At 59.0% G+C, this 20,017-nt stretch overlaps 1 protein-coding gene across 1 annotated transcript in view; it reads right to left on the bottom strand.

The window, feature by feature from the left end:
• Positions 1–1,842: 1,842 nt before the first annotated feature.
• Positions 1,843–20,017, bottom strand: part of TMEM184B (transmembrane protein 184B) — a 39,818-nt gene continuing 21,643 nt past the window's right edge. Inside the window, exons 3-9 of the mRNA XM_037513585.2 lie at positions 18,901–19,066; positions 11,731–11,821; positions 11,240–11,315; positions 8,193–8,284; positions 7,184–7,353; positions 6,327–6,521; positions 1,843–3,899 (exon numbers count right to left, since the gene is read on the bottom strand). Coding sequence (XP_037369482.1) covers positions 3,658–3,899; positions 6,327–6,521; positions 7,184–7,353; positions 8,193–8,284; positions 11,240–11,315; positions 11,731–11,821; positions 18,901–19,066 — 1,032 coding nt within the window. The 3' untranslated portion in view covers positions 1,843–3,657. The remainder of the gene's footprint in view (positions 3,900–6,326; positions 6,522–7,183; positions 7,354–8,192; positions 8,285–11,239; positions 11,316–11,730; positions 11,822–18,900; positions 19,067–20,017) is intronic.

The following is a 20,017-nucleotide window of genomic DNA, read 5'->3' as shown; positions in this document are numbered from 1 at the left end:
CAGGGCCCTCGTGCCCACTTCCTGCGCAAAGTGGGTGTGGCCCTGAGCTGGACTTTATATTTTATATCTACAAATAAATCACATTATCTTATATTTAGGGAAAGCCAGATGGAACAATAACCAAAAAAATGTTTTTAAAAATTACCTGGCCCCCAGAATTTATTTATTTTCTGACCTACAGTAAGCGAGTTATCCGCCTTCTGTATTTTACAGACTTTCTGAATAAAGTCAAATTCTCTTTTTCCACAAAGTGTATGTTCCGGGTATGTTGGAGGGGCTTCCACAGGAGGGGTTAAGGCGGGGCTCTTTCAACCCGGGTAGGACCTTGTGCTGGGGAGCAGGGAGGAGAGCCCCTATTTGCTGATGAAAAAACTGCAGCGTAACTAGCTCCGTAACTAGCTCCTGTGGGCCAGTGTGGAGGGAGGGGGTATGGGCAGAAACCCAGAGGGGTGGTGCTAAAACATCTGTCCTTCCATCTGTTTGCCTGGACCCAGGGGCCTCCCTGGGAAACCAAAGCAGGACCATGAAGCGTAGGGTTAAAGTCCCTGGGCGTGTAAACAGTCCGGCCCAGAAAGGAAAAAGTCTGGGTTGAAGAGGAATCTTTCCAGCACTTTCACATGGAGGTCTGGGTTTCTGCTGCCAAGTAGAAAATATTTTCCCCATGTTCCGGAAGGCGCAGGGAGGAGAGCGCGGCTTCCTAGATTCCGGCCTGCTGGCCCCAAATGCAGCCCCCTGTCTCACTCCATGTCACTTCAAGCCAGTCTGCCAGCCCTACCACCCACGGGAGACACCGGAGGAGGGGCATGCTCTGGGGTCTGCGGGGCAGGGGAATCCGGGTTTGAATTCGGATGTCTTTTTCTAGCTGTGTGACCTTGGTGACTTATTTAGCTTCTTGCAGCCTCGGTTTACCCTTTGGTACAATGAAGGGGCGCAGCTAAGGGCATAAGTAACGAGCACCGGAGGGAGGGCTGCAAACCCACACACACAGCGGAAGTTGAAGGGCACTGGGGCTGGGAGAGGAGGATTCTGAGGATTCTGCGGGGTGGGGATGGTGAGCCTGGCGGGCTGCGGGAAAGGGCTTTGCGAAGCTGCAGATTGGCAAGCGAGGGAAGGGCCAAACCACAAGGCCGGCTGGGTCCGCCGGGCTGGGCGGTTTCCCTGCCAGCCCCTCCATCCCGATCCTGAAATGCTGAGCTCAGGCCGGTGCAAAGGGCAGAGGAAGCTGCGGGAGAGCCCAGGGAGCGCCTGGGGAGAGCCTGGGGAGGGTGGCGGCTGCCTGGGAATTTCCCCCACCCACGCCGCATTCCTGAGTGCTTGGTCAGCGGCAGGCCAGGCCCCTGAAAGGCATGCAGGAGGTGGCAGGGGAAGGTGCCCTGCGTGCTAGGCACCTGCCCAGCCAGCCCCATTCCAGGCCTCCGTGCCCCTCGGGCAGCATTAGGGACCCAGGGTGGAGGGTGAGCTCGGGAAGGCTCAAGAGAGCCCAGGAGACGACCCCAGGAAGTCTCAGGAGACACCTGCAGGAATGGGGCTGCAGCGGCTGTGCCCCCTCCCCAGCCAGATGTGTGAGGAATGAGGCATCACCCCAGTGGCACCTCAGACCTGGGGGGCAGGGTAGGCCCTCTGTCACCAAGACTGCCCCCGGGTCTGCTGTGGGGGGGAGGGGAAGGGGAAGGGAGATGCTGTCCGAAGGGGGCCTGGACCCCAGCTTTAGTCTCCGCAATGTGAATCCTCCCCTACGGTTACGCATGTCCGGAGAAAGGTCTGGGACTCACTCGGTGGGGTGCGGCACGGGGAAGAGGGGGGAAAAAACCTCACCCACAGGCAGAGAAGATTTCAGTACAATCTATATTGTCTCATATATATATATATTTATTTTTCTTTCTCACTTATTTGCTCACTCTGTCACGCATTTAAAATGTCACAGAGACCAAAATAGAGCGGCTTTCTGGTGGGACGCGAGGCAGTCACACACGAGATACAAAACTAGGGGCTCTGGCTTCTCACACACCATACAACCCAGTTTTCAAGTACTTTTTATGTACAAAGAGCTACCCTGGGGGGGGAGATTAAAAAACAAAAAGACAAGGTAGGTTATGCATCCTAGGGAGGGGGTGACGGCTTGACATCCCAGCCCCCATCTGCCCAGGGGCCGCCAGCTCCCTGCCCTGAGCCCCCCCTCTCCCCCTCAACGGTGGGAACCCAGGCAAAGCCTAAGGGGGCAGGGAGCGGAGCAGACTTTGGCCTGGAAGAGAATCAGAAACAGCCTGGCGAAAGCACACCGGGAGGAGACAGAGGCCCTCCTCAGGCCGGGTCCATCCTGCAGCTGGTCTGGCTGGCCTCGGTGCCCCAGGCCCAACCTGACCACTGGGAGGCCAGAAAGGCTGCGGAGATGGACGCCCCCACCCTGACCCCCGCACGGCCCCCAGGGAGGGGTCTGTTCATCCAGGAATGTCCGAAAGGATGATTTCAGGTGAAGTTCCGATGCCTCACCCCCTCTTCCAGGCTGTTGCAGCCCAAACCCAAGTGGTTCTCTGGGTTTCCAGCGACAGGACACTCTGCCTGCCTATAAACACGTGGCTGGTTGCCCGGTGCCACCTAAGACAGGGCAACCAGTGCCAGGCCAGCCCGAGGGCTCCGGGCGTGCGGGTGTGGGGGCAGCGCGGGGGGCCGGTGGTCCTGGCCACCAGAGGCTGTCCGAGGGCGCTGGACCAGGCACTGCAAGCTCCTCTGAGTGCCAGCAGCTTAATAGGGAGTGAGGGCCCAGGGAAGGGAGCATTCACGTGACTAAGGCACAGAGGAGACGGGCCAGGGCTGGACAAGGCAGGACACCAGGCCCTGTGCGGCGAGGGGGCCCGGGAGAGAAGTCTGAGAACACCCCTCCCACTCCAGGCGGCCAGCGGCAGCCCCACCCCGCGGCCCTTCCCTCAGCACTGTGGGCTGGGAAAAGGGTGGGCAGCCCCTGACCCTGTGAGCAGCCAGGAAGCAAGGGCTAGGCCCAAAATGCTTGAAGAAGACAGACCCCGAGTCAGAGGGCAGTGTGGGCTGCTGGCTGTCGTCAGCAGACCAGGAGGAAGGGGCATGTGGCAGGTGGAAGATGCATCCCCAAAGACCCCTCCAGGGCGCAGAGACCCCCCCACCCTGCTGCTCAGAGAGGCACCTGAGCACCTTCTCCGGGGGGGACCGTGGCTCAGGGTGTCTGGCCCTGATCCCTGCAGCACGCCGGGCGGGCCTGCCCGGGTGGGGCAGGGGGGGGCAGTTTGGGAGGCGGAGCAGGCGGGAAGAGCCCAGGTCCAAGTATTGCACGGTGTTTGGGGTGGGGCTCGAGGAGTCTGGGGCAGAAGACCGCAGCCAGCCTGGATCACAACACTGGGCCTGGGCGCGGCTGGTCCCGACGAGCCGCAGGGGCGCGGACATGGCTCCCAGGGTCTCCCGCGCCAGTCTTGGCCACGTATAAATATCCCTGACGGTTCCTGGGTGAGCCGGGCTGTCCCCTGGGCAGACAGCGTCTGGCTGCTGCTCTGGAAGCGATATGTGTTTCTGGTCCAATAAATTAAAGGACGATGCCAAAGCTGGGCCAGCCTGAGTCCTGGCAAGGCTGTGGGGGGGCACACCCTGCCCTGGGCTGCGGCACCGAGACTTCCCCACCAGCCGCCGCACCTAGAACTCGTCGTCGGAGCTGAGCAGGAGAGTCTTCTCGTTGTCGCGGGCGCCGCCGAGGCTGTGGGAGCGCGAGAGGCCGTGGGCGCCGCCGCGCCGGGCGGGCCCGGGCTCCAGGGTGGACTGCTGGGTGTACTGCTGGTAGGCGGGCGAGAAGTTGTGGATGGCGTCCTGCACGATGTCGTGCGGGTTCATGGTCTCCTTGAGGCTGCTGGAGATGCTCTTCATGGGGGCGCAGTGGCCTGTGGGCAGGAGGACCCCGTCAGGGGGCTGGGAGGCGGGAGGCCAGGCAGCTCGGCCCCCGCCCCTCGTCCTGGGGCCCCCCAGCTGCGCCACCTCGCCACCCTCTCCTGGGCGGAGAATGGGTCAGGGATGTGAAGGGGCACAGGAGACAGCAGCCCTGAAGGGCGACTCGAGTGTCAGAGGAAGCAGAGTGAGCAGCCACGTCCTGCAGGTGGGGAGGGACCGACGGCCACGGCAACACCCAGGTTTCATGCCCACAGCCTCCCCTGGGGGTGCGCCCCCCACTCTGGGCAGTGCACCTGACTCCATCAGGCCAGGCCCGGCAGGAGAGGCCAGACCTGCCTGCCCGAGGTCCTTCCCCGGCGCCCTCTCTGCCCACGGGCTCAGGCCACAAAACTGAGAAGAAAGGGATGCGGTTCCCCCTACAGGGCCTCTGCCAAGGACACCACTAAGGACCCCAGAACCAAGCAGGGAGATTCAGGACGGCAGAGCAGGACAAAAGCAGGCAAACTCTACGAGGGTGCCCGTGACAGGCAGGGGTCTGTACTATCCCACCCAGGGGTGCCTGTGGGGGAAGATGGGGACACAGAGGAGCCAGGGAGAGGCGCATGCTGGTGACAGTGACCAGGACTGACGTGCAGGACAGACGTGCAGACCGACAGCGGAACCTACCGTAAGGGCCATATGTCGGCACTGCCCCGGCCAAACCCGGGACAAAAGCAGAGCAGGGGTGTGGGGTGGGGTTGGGGAGAAGCCAGAGAAATAAAGAAGACAAGACAGCTGAGTGAGCACCACCGCCCACTAGCTGGCGCCCCCAAGCACAAGGGCCCCACACCACCCCACTCCCACTCACCCCCTCCCTCTCAGGCTTGAGGAGAATGTCCACATGGGGTGACTCCTCCCGCAGAGCTCACACTCTCTTCTGGGGGATGGGGGACAAAGTGTGGGCACCCAAAATGGCTGCAGCTAAATCTGGAACCCCCACCTCTGTCTCTCCAGGTTTCGCTGGAACAGCTAGGCCGGATGCCTCACTAAAATTCTTCTCAGACAAGGAATCAGGGCTGGGCTGGCGGAGGGGTGGAGGTTACTTGTACAGATCACACCCAAAGCAGTTTCCCATCTAACCAGGACCAGAAGGCTGCGCACTGAGTTAGTGGGTGGGCACCTGGCCCAGGACCAGTAGGGAGTAGGGCAAGGGTGAACAGCAGCTTTGCCCCGCTTGGGATGGAGGCCCTGCCAGAGCAATATTTCTGGCTACACCATTTCTGCGGGGCTGACGTGTCTGAGGCAGTGGGGGCCTGACAGTCTCGGCAGGGCCATCACCTGCAGAAACACTGCTGGGCCCCAGCCCCAAGCTCCAGGCACAAGGGGACTTCTCTAAAGTCACAGCTCCACCAGGCCCAAGGGGTGCCGCCCTCACACAGGGAGGTATTCACTGGATCCTTCCTACTAGGGGCATGGTGGGAAGTGGGCAGGACACCTGCAGGCTGAGGTGAACCATGCCCAGCATAGTGCCTGGCACCAAATCTGCGCCCAGTCAGCGAGCGTGTTGGGAGAACACAGTGGGCACACAGGAGCCAGGGTCTGGAGGCCGGCTTGGTTCACATGCTTCCAGCAGCAGCAGCAAAGGCTTTCTAAGGGCCCTTCCCAAGCAGAGAAGCCTGTGGCAAGTGAGAGGAGGCTGAAGAGCCAGGCTAGCCCTGCATGGGTAGTGGGCTGAGGAAGTGGGTGTCCCACGTCCAGCCACTGGGAAGGACATTGGCAGCTGCCCAACCGCTGGGGAGAAGTGTTAGACTAGAGGGCACCCCCTCCCCACCCCTACACCTGAATCAGTGAGTCATTTCAGGCATCCCAGCCTCCTGGCCCTGGCCCCTTGAACACCCCCTCTGTCCGCAGCCGGCGGCAGCACTCCCCAGCCCACAGAGGTTAAATTACACCCTGCGGCCCAAGGCCAGACTGCAGAATCTCTGGGGGGCTAGCCGTGGTGCTTTTAGGGCTCTCTAGGGCCTTCTAATGTACAAACAAGCTGTTTGAACAGAGGAAGATTAGTAGGTGTAAAAAGAAAGCTGTTAAAACATGACGATCCCAGTCCATTTCAGAGACGCAGTCAGGTCAAGCGCCTGAGAGACACGGAAACTGAAGCAGGACCGTGCTGGAGGCCCAGAACCCTCGGGCACTTGTCCATTGTAGGGTCTCTGTCCTAACCTTCCCGTGGCAACTCTGTGCTGCATCATCTTGGGGTCTCCATGCAAAAGACAGGGGGGGGCTAGCTTCCAGGACCCCCGTCCCTGTGATGACGAGCCCTGTGGCCTTTACCACACCAAACTGGGGAGACCGTCAACACCCGTACGGCACTGGGCAGCCAGAGGGGTGCTGGTGGGGCTGGTGTTCTCCCGCGGGGCACGTCCCGAGGACGGAGCTCCTACCTTGGGCGTCCAGCCTCTTGTCGGCATAGACCTTGTAGGTGAAGGCGTGCCGCAGGGCCAGGGCGGCGAAGAACATCTCCACACAGATGATGAAGTCCTGGTAGCCGGCAGCCACCGTGCCCTCGCCCACTGACACGCGGGCTGAGTGGATCTTGGGGATGGCCCCACACTTCTCCAGGATGGCCAGCAGCATGCCTAGAAGGAGAGGCATGGGCGTCTGGCTCAGCCTGGACCCCCTTCCTCCACGCTGCTGCACACCCCGAGGTGACGGATGCAAGGTCCCGTCACTCCGGAAGGCAGGGATGTGGGCACAAAGCCGAGGCTCGGGCCTCCCTGGTGGTGCAGCAGGTTGGGCACAGCGCTGTGAAGCTAATCCACAGCCTCTGCAGTGCGGGTTTGATCCCGGCCGGCCAGGGAGCAACCCACATGGCGTGGCAGACCTCTCCTGCCTCACCCGCTGCTGCCCTCAGCAGTGTGTTTCAGTCAGTCTGCCTGTTCTGTTCCCCGCTCCGTCTCTGGTGAATCCTCTCACCCTCCCATACATCTGGCCTGTACCCCAGTTCTTGTATGCATGAATAAATAAATCTTTAAAAACAAACAAAAAACAAAGCCAAGGCTCCAGGAAGGCACCAGCACCCAGCTGGTGGCCACCCACGCTGAGACATCACCGACTACATGGGTTCCCTGGCTCCCCCAGCCATGAAGTGACCCCGCAGAGTTCTCCTGCAACTCACAGGAAAGGCCAGAGGGTCCACATGCCAGATGTGGGGGTGCCCCGGGGCTGGGGACCACGGGGGATGAGGCAAAGGGAAGAGGGTGGCACACGCTGGCCCCACCAGGCCTGGGAGGAGGCGCACCTTGCCAGAAGGAGAGGAAGATGACGGACTTGACCATGAAGAACTTGAGGACGGGGCTGTAGGCGCTGAGCAGCTCCCGGGTGGCAAAGTAGAAGAGGAAGAGTGCATAGAGAGCCAGGCTGACGGAGATGTTGTAGATGATGGTCACGTAGAGGTAGCCGCTGGTGACGCTGTGGGGAGTGGGGAGGTCTCTGGCTTGGGTGGACCCTTTGAGGGACAAGGGGCCCCCTCCCTCCTTTGTCCGGCCCGTACGCCTACCCCCAGGGCCTCAGCACTGCCCCGGGGACAAGTCTCCACGGCCACTGCAGAGGGGACGTGATCCAGGTAGTCAGGACACTTGGGGTGGACATGGGCTCTGCCCTCAGCATGGCCAGTCCACTGCCTCTGCCTCACGTGCAGACGTGGCCAAGCCACCAGGTGCACCTCTGGGGCCCACACCAGTCAGGGGGGCACAGTCTGGGAGGTCTTGACCTGATGTCAGGGAGGCACGAGCCTGGTGTTGCTCCTCATGTGAGCCACGTTATATCCCTTGAGCCTCTGCGCTTACCTGCCCCCTCAGAGCTGTCATATGGGGCAAAGGGGGGACTTGGCCACTTTCACTGACCCCCCCAAATGAGATGTATGTGCACCTTGCACAGGAGGGCTTTCTATTTCGGGACTTGGGGCTCAGACCCTTTCACTCTTTGTCTTCGGAGTGGTCACTACTGTTCCTGGCCCACCCCCCGGGCAGTGCCCTGCAGCCCGGTCACGAAGGTGAGGGAGGCTGAGGGTTTTCCCCTGGGGCAGAGGCAAGGCCAAGTATGAATTCAGCCATCACTTGGCTCAAGCCTTGCACCTCGGGGGTGCGGGGAATTGTGGGGAGCCAGGCCACGCCTGGCCTCCATGGGCCTCCACACGGAGGAAGGTCATGGGTGTAGGGCTGGTCTGCTGCCCCGCTTCTCTGAGCCAGGACTTCAGCCTCCCTCCAGGCAGGGCCACCTCCCCACCTCTCAGGGGAGCCATTGCTTACTCAAAGTCACCGTCCCGGTACTTGCCAAAGGCCTGGAGGACCACGGTGCTGACGGCCATGAGTGGCTTCACCACGCAGAACTGCAGGGTGGCCTGTGGGGGCAGGTCATGAGTCAGGGATGAGCATCTCCTCCAGCCAGCCGGGCCTGTGCTGGACCCGTGAGGAGTGGGAGTGAGGCCCAACATCCTGCCTGAAGGGGCCACTGTCTGGAGGGGAGGCAGTGGCAGTGCAACACTGCTGAGCATGAAGACAGAAGGATGTGAGGGACAGATGGACGACGGTGGGGTGGAGGAGCAGGGACAGGAGATACCGTCAGAGGCAGCCCCTGGAAGCCTGGGTCAGGCAGGAACGTGCCGTGAAAACAGGGCAAGGGGAGCAGCTCACACCAAGGCCCAAAGGCAGAGCTGGCACGTGCAATGGGCTGGGTGCTGTGGGGGCAGCAGCGGGGAGATAGCCAGGGAGATAGGACAGCCAGGCCCTGGTGGAGAGATTGGCCACTTGGGCGCAGGAGTGGCTGAGGGCCCCTCCAGCCTCATGGCCCAACTCCAGGTCCGGCTCCATGCTCCAAGCCTGAGTGCACAGTTAACATAAACCTGGGGGGCCTTCCAGGTGGCGCAGCGGTTGAGCGCTGGGTTGCGAAGCTGCCCGCAGCCTCTGCAGTGCCAGTTCGATCCCCGGCTGCTCCCGGCCACCGGAGGAGGGTCCCGCATGGCTTGCAGACCCCTCCTGCCGGCCGCTGCTCCCCTCAGCAGTGTACTTCGGTCCTTCTGCCTGCTCTGCTTCCCACTCTGGCTCTGGTGAATTCTCTCACCCTCCCGCTCTTCTGACTGTACCCAGTGTTTGTATGTATCAATCAATCAATCAATAAATCTTTAAAAAAAAAAAAAAAAAAAAAAACATAAACCTGGGGTCTTACTGGGGACGGAGATGGCCTACAGGGCCCCAAGGTCCTGACGCGGATTCTGGCCTCACCAACTACCCGCTGAGGAAGCAGGAGTGAGCACACCCTCAGCTCAGGGCAGCCACCTCCCAGGGGAATAGACTGACCCCCCCCACCCCTACCCCCACCCCCTTGCCACAGGGAGCAGAAGCATAAGACAGCAAGCATCTTCCCCAAGGTGCCCCCACACCTGTGCATTCCCCCCAAGGTGCCCCCACACCTGTGCATTCAAGAAAGGCCTCTAAAAGGATTCGGTAGCCAGGATTCCACAATCCCCTAGAGGCTCAGCAAACTCAAGGGGGTACTCATTGTCTGCAAAATCACCAGAATCACCATTCCTTGAGCTCAAATAAATCTAAGCCTTCAGGCTAAGGTAGTGGAGCTCCCAGTACATCAGGACCCTGAAGCAGGGACACCAGGCCCCTGAAGCCGAGGTTTCTGCTAGACTGGGAGCAGAGACACTTGTGGGAAGCCGGGCAGCCTGAGGTTGGACGAGAGGCAGGAGAAGCTGTGTGACGCTGGAGGTGTGACGCTGCGTCACAGAGCCCACAGAACTCCCAGCCCCGCTCCCCACCTAGCAGAAGTGAGACCAGTACCCTATGCAGAGAGGAGCCACAGTCTGCATCGAGGCAACACTATGAGCTGCCAACAGGCTGCCACCACCCAGGCTGGTGCTCGCAACAGGTCCCCGACCTGAGAACTGTCACCCCTATGTCACAGACCAGCTGAGGGGGCACAAGAGACAGGGACAGAGTGCCAGACCTGATGATTTCTCAGGCCCTTGCCTGTGCCTCTGGGACAAAGCGGCAGGGCCTCCCCTCACACAGGCAGCAGGGGAGAAGAGGCTTCTTTTGTTGTCTTTCTCTTTACAACCTCTCCCTGCCACTTCCAGGACCCACACAGAAACATCGAAGCCCACAGGGCCGGGGATCATTTATGACAAGGCCAGACAAGGCTGGGCTGGGATCTGAGGCTCTGCACTCAGCAGAGCAGAGCGGGATCATCAAAGGAGACTGTGAGTCACCCAGCCCTGGGCGGTGCAACCCACTGGTAAACAAACACTGAGACCCCACCCTGAGCCCAAGCGGCTTTAACTCTCTCTGTGCTAACTCTCTCTGTGCGGGTCCAGAGACTCTGGAATTTAGGAATACCCAGGAGGAGGATGATCAGAAGCAGAACTGAGACCAGCCCAGGGCCGCAGCCCTGCCCATAACGCAGCAGAGACCAGCCCTCCAGGGAGCGACAGGGTTCCTCTGTGGTTTCGCACCCCCTTCCCACCCGTGACTACTCCTGGCAATGCAGAGGGACAGACAGAGGCCCGGTGGGACCCCTGGAGAGACCAAGTCGAAGGCAAGCAGGCTGGGTGCAGCACCCAAACTCCCTTCCTGGACAGGACAGTGGCCCCCATGCCACCACTGGTGCCTGCTTCATGTCCATCACCTAACCTGTTTTTAAACAATGAAACCATGCCGTAGTTAAGTATCTTACGCCCATTTTATAGAAGAGGAAACTAAGGCTCAGAGAGGTTAAGTAACTTATCCAAGGTCACACAGAGGAGAAAGGAGATCAAGCTCAGATGGTCAGACACCCAGGCCATGCACTTAACTGCAACCCCACACCACCTCCATCCAGGGTGCCCAGGAGGGCAGCTGAGAAACCAGAAGATGCTGGACTGCCAACCGGGAAATGGGGGAGACCAGACACTGCACAGGCCCATTCTGTTGTGTCTTCAATGCAGAAGCCCTCCTGGGCTCCAGCCACAGCTGATAAGAAATTTTCAAACTGAGATTCTAGAATCCTCACATACTCCCACTCATGCGCACTAAGACTTGGTAAAGCTGAGCAGGAGTCTGGGACCTGCTCCTGCATCAGACACTCCAAGGGCTTCTGCTGCTGGCCCTCGGAGCACACCCTGCTGGTCCAGGTGCGTCCCTACAACTTGGGGAGTGGCCACTGGGGCTTGGGGTGACTGGTAGGAAATGGGAACTCAACAGGGGGGGCTCAGGGCAGCCGCAGCAAGTCCTCTCGCTGCACCAGGGGCAGTGCGGGTGGCAGGCACCCGGCCCTTGGCCCACACCTCGACTCGGCAGCTGCCAGGGGCACACACCTGTTTGCAGAACCGCAGGAATCCAATGGAGTAAGTCTTCCCCCAGAGGCAGCACGTGCCGTACACACAGCTGGACCTGGAAGAGACAAGAGGAGAACCAGGACTCAGGAGAGGTGCACTGGGGGAGGCTCCCCTCCCTCGCATCCAGACACACCAGGGACACAGCGGATGAAGCAAGAAGGTTGGGGAAGGGACAGCACGGGGGAGACACTGGAGAGCGCTGGCACAAGCAACAGGGTCTCACTGGCCCAGGGAGAACAAACCAACTTGAAAAACACTGAAAGCAAAGAGAAACAAACAGGAAGAGCAAGAGGGAGAGAGAGCCAGAAGGCGCTCCCCAGAGTCCAAATGAAAGGTCTCACTCAGGAAGTGTGGGAGCAGCACAGCAGGTCAAGGTCATGGGCAGAGATGGTCTGTGTGTCCAGCTGACACCAGGACGGCTTGAGGACAGGGGGTGGTGTGAGGGGCTCCGGGGAGACTTTCGTACTCACTCAATGGGCTTCCCTCTGATCTCTGACATGATGGAACTCTCTCCCCCGAGGTATTCATAGCAGAGGCTCAGGAAATTATAGATGACCAAGGCTATGAAGAGAGTCCAAAGAAAACCACTCAGATCAACAGGAAGGTGGATTTTAAAACAGCAACAAAAGGGAAAGAGCCACAACACACAGCAACAGGAGGCGCCTGGGGCGTAGAGATGTGAACATGCCCTGGGGGTCCCACCATGGAGAAGAGCAGAGGGTGGTTGCCAGGGAGATCAGGACTGGCACACTGGGGCCTGGGTGGGTGGGCTGTGTGCACGTTCTGGGTACAAGACAATGTACCCAAATAATTATGATGGTGTCGTTTCATAATTATTAATTTGATGTGCTTTTCTGTCTGTTTAGATCACAATTTTACAACAAAACAACAATAAGACCTCTTCCAGGGGACCTCAGAAGAAACCAGCATGCACAGAACCGGCAAAGGCCAGGGAAGCAGGTGAGTGCTCTGACCAGGACACAGCTCTGCACCAGCACAAAACGCACATTGAGCCACAGCAGCCGGAGCAGACGGATGGCGCAGACACAGCCTGGAGAAGGACGTCTGCAGGCTGCAGGCTGCGCCAGAAATGCAGCCCTAGCTGTACCCAGCCTGCTGCCTGAGGACCCTGTTGGGTCAAAGCCAGGGGTGCCCGGGAGGGAGGGAGAGGAGAGAGAGTGTGAGAACAGCTCAGCAGAGGGTACCGTGGATGAAAGGCTGGGGCGGGAGACCGGGACCAAGAACAGGGACCAGCAGAGGTATTCAGAGAAGGAGCAAGAGCCAGGAGAGGGTCAAGACAGGGGCAGGGCAGGAAGGTCAAAAGAGACACCAGCGGCCCTGCAGCCAGAGGCTCCCTGTCATCTGACCCTGCCACCCACCCCCCGCACCCGCCACACACACACAACCTCGCCTCAAAGACCTTGGAGATCTTGGAGGCTCCGGAGCCACCTGGGAGCAACCCCTGACTTGGCAGTGACCTGGTACCTGCTACCCCCAGCTCTTCCTTCCCAGCAACACCAGATGTCCCCCACCCCACCCCGTGCCCAGCCCACACTCAGCCCTGGGCTGGCAAGCTGCCCCCTCCTCAAGGTGCATGAGGTTTCCAGAGACACTGTGAGGGCCCAGCCAGAAGCCACCCTCCCAACCTGGGCTGTCCTCAGTGCACTCCTGAGCAGAGCCGGCCTGAGCTCACCCCCCTGTGCTGACACACGCCGGAGGCCTCCCGGGCCATGGCGTCGGGCCGTCTATCCATAGCCAGCCCTGCCTTCTACTGCTCAGCACATCAAATTTCCTAAGTCCGCTCTCCGTTCAAGATTCTTGACCTTTTAACGCTCTGGGGCCAGCTAGTCTGTAAAATACTGACTTGCTGACAGTTTCCTTTAAAGAACCATTAGTGAGTCAATAAGGCGTTCTCAGACAAGGAAGACGGGACAGGACCTCCTCAGGATGACTCAAGCAGCCCGCACCAAGACTCACTGACCATCTGGACAAATCAATCCCCTCCAAGGAAATGACAGAGCCATGAAAACACCACCCCCACATCCCGCTGTGGACAGCGGACGACTCAACACTCACCACAGGTAACACATGCTGGCCCTGGGCGCAGAGCACCAAAAAGGCTGGAGTGGAGATCGGGAATGGGGCTTGCAATCAGCAAGCTTGTCGCCTGACCATCCCTCTGAACAAAGTTCTGCTTCCCCTGGAGAGACGCCAGGACACCAAATGCTGGCACAGCCGTCCCATGTGCCAGGCTCTATGATTGGCAGAGGGACCACAAATGACCAAGGAAACCACAGACCAGGCCCTCCCATCTAGAGGATGGCATCCAGGGAGAGGAAGGATGGTCTCTCAGTGACCTGAACTTTCTAGTTCCATTCTAGATACAAACCTTAACTGAACAAGCAACAAGAGCGCACAGCCAGAAAAGGAGGACCAGGGTGCAAATGAAATGTTCGTCGGGCCAGTTCCTTGAGGCCTAGAGAGAAGACATTAGGGGGCACTCCATCCTAAGCACGGGCCAGTGTCCAGAGGGTCAGACAGGACCCATCTGATCCCAGGGAGGGGCCCAGGGCTTCAGCGGTTCTCTCCTCCTCCCTCGTGGGTTTTCGAGCCTTTGCTGACCCTGCCTACTGGAATGCTGGTTCTTTCTGACTCCTCACTGCTGGCGGTGGATTCAGAATGTCTGCCTTCATTCTGATCAGCTCAGCCCTAGTAATTCCTGGCTCTGTCAGAGCCACAGCTCCAGGGCCACACCCAGTCAGCACGTCCCCTGGTGGCACAAAGCCCCTGGCCTTGTGAGGCCAGTGTCTGAGGCCCTTGGCCAGGTTCATCCTGGCGGTGCTCTCTGTTAGGATGATGCTTCCCTCTGGGCCAGACTCCAGGAAGCTAAGTTTGTCCAAAACCTGAAACAGGGTGAGTGAGTTCTCCTATAATTGTTTCTGTGCTGCATGGGAAACCTCACCGCTAGCAAGAGAGCCTGCTGTTGCAGAGAGTGTCCCATGCTGCTTCCCCACGCCCAGTACAGCTCAGTGCTGCCCAGGGCCCACCTACACGGCAGGACCCGGAGGCCCAGGGTGAGCCTGGCCGCCGGCAGTTACTCTCTGGATAGCCTTGTGCCGCTTTCTTAGCCTACTCAGATATTCTTTTTTCACATTTGTGAAAATAGGGGTGGCAACGTACTCCACCAGGTAACTGGGAAATGAGAAGACGTGAACAGTAATGAGATGTGGATGTGGGGAAACTGTAGCGCCACAGACACCGGGAGGGAGGCTGAGGGAGCAGGGAGCCCCCCAACTCCTCGGAACTCAGCCCCCGCCTCTCTGTTCACAGAGCTCAGCACCATCTTTAGAAGCCAGCCCCGGACAGCACAACTGGCCACTTCTCTGCAGCTCAGCCCTTCTCTCAGGAAAGGACAACACCATGGCCGTCATGGAACTGACCTCCGTCCGCTGCCCTCCCCCGGAGTCCGCAATGCCGCCAGAAGGAGAATGAATGGGCGGGGAGGTGAGAACCAGGGACCAGGGAAAGCACTGGAGACAGACGACACAGAGGTCCCCCTGGCTGGGTGGTGACTGCTCCCGGGCCAGGAGGGAGCCCTGAGAACCCTGGAATGGGACGGGGCATTCTGGTGGCTGCGAGTGAAACCAGCTCCGTGTGGAGCATCGAGGGTTAGTTCCTCAGGGAACTTCGCCTGCCGAGGGCGGCAATGTGAGGCTTTCAGAGCAGACCACAGAAAATTAGAGGTGAAGTCTGAACATGAAGGACAAGACATCCCCACCCCGACTCGGCACCTGTGACTTGGCCTGCCCACCTTTCACCTCCCAGGTAGGAGCCAACATTGCTTATCTGGGGAATCAGGCACAGAATCAGAGGATTTCGTGGATGTTTGCCCCCACCACCACAGGAAACACCCTGCACCCAACCATCCAGCGGGGACCCCTGCAGTTGAGAACCCCATTCTTCAATATAAAAAAATAGCCAGGGACACTGGACACTGAGGTCAAAGACCAAAGACCAAAGACCACTTTGGTCAAAGACCAAAGCAAACAAACAGACGAGAGCAACTCAGAGATAGAGATAATGCTGACAACAGAAGAAAACTGTAATTAGCCTCCCCAGAGACAGAAGAGATTCTCTCCAATACCAAGTATAAGGGACTCTAGAACAAGCAACTCCTGACATTCTACGACATGATAAAAGAATAAAACCTTCCATAGAAAAGCCTTAAAAGGCAAAGATTTTTTTAAAAGAAAGAAAAAGTCTCCTAGGAAGCAGAAAGAAAAAAAAAGAGCCAGGAAACTGTAAAGAACATTCAAGGTTCCATCCAAAAGATCCTCCCAACAGAGTTCCAGAGGGGACGATAATGCAGAAAGGGCAAGATTGTCAAAGGAACATACAAGAAAATTTTCCCGGGACGTCGGAGCTGTCATCCTGACAGGGCCTGGCACAATGGCTATCCTACCTCCCGTGAGACTTCAGGACAAAGGTGAGGTCCAGAAACGTAGGTCACACACAGACATCAGGATCAAGTCCAGCCAACTTTCCAGAAACAACCTGGAGGCTAAAGCCCAGTAAAGAGCACAAAGCATAGCAAGAGCAGGGCCTGCAGCTTGGTACTCCATCCCCTTGAACACCACCTACTGGAGCCACCTCGTGTTTTCAGACACGGCTCCACTTTCAACATCTACAACGCCGGGCATCGTTTTCCCGGGATGTTCCCGGAAGATGTGCTCTAACCAAAATGAGCCGGCGAACCATGAACAAGGGGGGTGGGGGGCACTCGGGGTGCTCGGAGGTGAGGGAGGGGCCAGGACAACCCCAGCAGCAGGAGGCCTGAAAGCAGAGCCTCTGGGCCAAGAGGGGCAGGACGAAAGGGGGAAGCAGGGAGGGGCGCAGAGCTGAAGGCGAGCGGTGTGCCCACACCACTGTACCACCGCGGCGTGGGGATGAATTACCAACCAACACACAGAAAACAGAGCAAAGCACGAGGCGAGACATGCTGCGGCCAGAGGAAAACCGAGCTGGGAGCAAATGCAGTCTTGGGACACAGCAAGGCTCAGATCTGACCCATCTTCAGAGACACGCAGCAGCGCAAATACTGAATGGGACGCGGAAGAGGTGACACAGCTGCGGTGAGAAGATGACAAAGGAAACGTGTGTGGGAGGAGAAGACACCTGAACCCGAGCTTTTTATGGTAGGAAGTCCCTACGTCACACGACACGAAACTGAAAATTCAAGAGACAACACTGTACGTCTCTTCTTAGGTAACTCTAGAAGAAAACAGCTTCAAGAGCTGCAAGCGCAGTGAACTTGGGAGTGACGAGGAGTGGGGCAGTTTGTGCGCCTCAGCCATCTGCACAGACTACTTTAGTAAAAAGTAAAACTGAATTTCACTGAAAAGAAAAGCGAGTTTCTGTGCAGCTCCCAGCAGAGCGCCCCTCAGCGCTGCCTCCAGAGCCAGTGGCTCTGAAACCAGGCTCCTCCGGCCCAGCCCAAAGTGTTCCCCTCCTGCCCCTTCCAGGCAACAGCTGCTAGCACTTTCCATGAAAGCACTTAAGGGGAGGCTCGGAGAGGGTGAGGAGGGTTGTCACTAGGAGCAGGTTATCCCAGGGGGCTGCTGGTCAGTAAACTCAGTGAGGCCAGGAGCCGTGCACTGCAGGGCGGGGGCTCCTTGCAGAGGCCTGTCCCAGGCACGAAGGAAGGCTGGGGGGACAGGCAGGGCCTGGACAGAGGCCTCTGGAGTTGAGGGGAGCCACCAACCACCTGCTGCCTCCAGGGCGCTGAGTGAGGATGGTATGGAGGCTCCCTGGCAGTATTCCTCTTCTGTCCTCAGGCCCAGCAGAGGAGGGAGCCACACCCTGCCTCAGCACGGATTAGCTTTTTATTTCTCAGGCTGCCCTGGAGTACCCACGCTGGGCTGGCAGCTGAATGGAAAAGGAATCTCCTACAACCCTTCCCCAACCCCAGGCTTTGGGGCTCCTAAGGTACCAAGGGTTTCTCTGGGGATTCTGCTGTTCCCAGGAACATCAGGCAGTGGAGCCCGGGTCAGGCTGCCAGCAGGCCCCACCTGGCCAGCCTCAGGACTCTCACCTGGCAGAGTGGGCAGGAATGCAATGAGGAATGCATTTCCCCACATGGGCAAATGCAAAGCACACAGCAGGTGTTTATTAATAAAGTCCCTATTCAGGGCCTTCCTGGTGGCTCAGTGGTTGAGCGCTGGGCTGCGAAGCTGCCTGCTGCCTTGCAGCGCCAGTTCGATCCCCAGCCACCGGGCGAGGGTCCCACATGGTGTGCAGATCTCTCCTGCCACACCCGCTGCTCCCCTCAGCAGTGTATTTCGTCAGTCTGTCTGTTCTGCTCTCCGCTCTGGCGAATTCTCTCACCCTCCCGCGCTTCTGACTGTACCCAGTGCTTGTATAAATAAAATAAATAAATCTTTAAAAAAAAAATAAATAAATAAAGTCCCTATTCATTCAAAAATCCTGGCACAAGTGGCCCTAGGCTACCTGGCGAGACTGCCTGGTGGCACTGGCACAGCAAGCTCCAGCAGAGCTACCAGCCCACTCAGGAAGGCGGGAGCCAACCTGCTGCGAACCCAATGAGGCCCCGCACACAGGGTGCTGGCGGTGAGGGTGATGGGACAGCCTCTTAGAGGAACCCCTAGAGTCAAGACGAAGGATGAGGAACCGGCAAGGGGAAGAGCTTTCCAGGCACTGAAAAAAAAACACCTGATGTGCCCAGGTGGGCAAAGGGCCAGTGTGGCTGAGGAGAGGCGAGGGCAGGCCTGTGGCTGGGGCAGTGGGGCGCAGAGTGCTGGCATTTCTTCACCAAGTCCAAAGGCCTCTCTGTGCCCTGGGAGTCCTTGGGGACACGGGAGTCCAAAGTGGGACAGGAAGAAGGACTCCTGCTACTTGGGGGATGAGCGGACTGCAGCCCAAAATCCACGGAGCCAGGACTGGGGGAAGCCCTCCTGGGTCAGGGAAGCAGGCCACTGGGGTGTCAGCATAAGGAAAACCACCCCTCACCGGACCCTGCCAGAGGGCAGGCGGGAAGGATGGCTTTCCTCTTTGCCACCCAGCCCTGCAGCACAGGCCCGACCCAGAGTGGGTGAAGCCCGCAGAGCACAGAAGAGCAGCCCCCAGAGAGAAGGAAGTCCCCCCAGCGAGGGCGGAGTGGACGCCACCTTCCACACAGCCCTCCAAGACAAGAGGGGAGAGAACCAGCCCTGCCTCCGGGGCTTGGAGCCCTTGATCAACCCTTCACCCGACTGCGCCGGGGCACCTACCGACGCAGAGCGCTGATCTAGCTGCTGCCCCCCACCCCACCACAGACACCAACACCAAGAAGCGTGATGCAGGTGGTGGGCCCGCTTCTGGACATCTGTGAAGGCGTTTGGGGAGCCATGCTGCAAGTGCACCTGCAAGGGGACAATGGCCCTGCACATGCTGCCGCCTGCCAACTGGAGCCTGAGGAGGGTAGGAGATGCGGGCCTTGGGGAGGACCTCAGAGGGGCTTCTCGGCCCCATATGTCAAGCAGGGTAGGCGTGCAGCCTGCCTGCCCCCTTGCACTCCACCCCCCCTCCCCACGACTCCTGCCCTGTGCCCCAGCCCCTGCTCCCCACGCCCCGCGGCTTCCTACCCTCATAGCAGTCGCGCACGGTGCCGAAGTACACATAGTACTGGTCGTTGGTGAAGAAGAGCAGGCTGAGCCAGGAGTCGAAGGCGTAGATGGGCACGATGAACAGGATGCGGACGATGTAGCGCTGCTCGTTGGGGCAGCTGTAGCAGCGCAGGTGCATATAGATCTGGGGCAGAGGGGTGTGGGCAGTCAGGACCCTGGGGCCAGGAGAAGCCCGGCAGAGAGGTCAGGTACCAGCTCTGCCACTCACTGGCTCTCCGACCTGACCAGTGACTGGGCTCTGAGCCTCTGGAAAATGGGACGACAAACCGTCCCTCATCAGGCCACCGGGAGCATCAAGCCAAGGTGAACAGAGAGCTCCCAGACGTGGGCAGCTGGCGCCACGGCCAGGCTCACCCGACCACACCCAAGACTAAGATCGGGCGGGGCATCCACGGTTTTAACAAGCTCCCCGAGGACCCGTATACAGTCAGCTTTGAAAACTGTGGGTTTGTGGGGTCCAGAGGACCTTCAACCCATGTGTGTCCCATCCCCGCCTCCCTCTTTGCCTGGTCCTGGGGGACTGAGCAAAAACACGGTATCCAGGCGGGTGCCCCCACTCCAACTCTAGCCCTTAACTGACTTAAAGAGTGGAAGGAAGGACAAACAGAATCCCCACTTCTACTGGCATGAGGCCGCAGTGATGTCCTCATTGCCTGCCTCGTTCGCCCATCTGCCGTACCGAGGCAGCGCTGCCTGCTCGGTGGGAAGTTGGGAGAATGAAGTACAGTTTTTAGAAAGCCAGGGGACAGCGACAGTGACACAAAATGCCAGGAATTACTCGAGCCACGCGCCTGTCCTGGCTTCCTGGACAGCGCCTGTGCCCAGAGAGCAGGCTCAGAAGGGAGAGAACAAAAGCTTCCCCATCTGCGATGAGTCAGCTGCCTTGGAGACAATCAAGTCCTGGAAGGGACAGGACCCAGGACAGCAGGCAGGAGTGACGGGAATCCAAAAGGGCTTGCCCTCCCCCACCTCACCAGGCCACCTGCCATCTCTTCTTCCCCAGAGCGTCGGCCTCCCCGGGAGTTGCGAGGACAAGAGACTCAACTTCTACCCCAGCTGTACTGCCAGCCTGCAT

Source organism: Talpa occidentalis, unplaced genomic scaffold (assembly GCF_014898055.3).
Source record: "Talpa occidentalis isolate TD23 unplaced genomic scaffold, MPIMG_talOcc4v2.1 talOcc4.16, whole genome shotgun sequence".
Classification (NCBI taxonomy): domain Eukaryota; kingdom Metazoa; phylum Chordata; class Mammalia; order Eulipotyphla; family Talpidae; genus Talpa; species Talpa occidentalis.
This window is presented reverse-complemented; position numbering and strand designations above follow the sequence as displayed.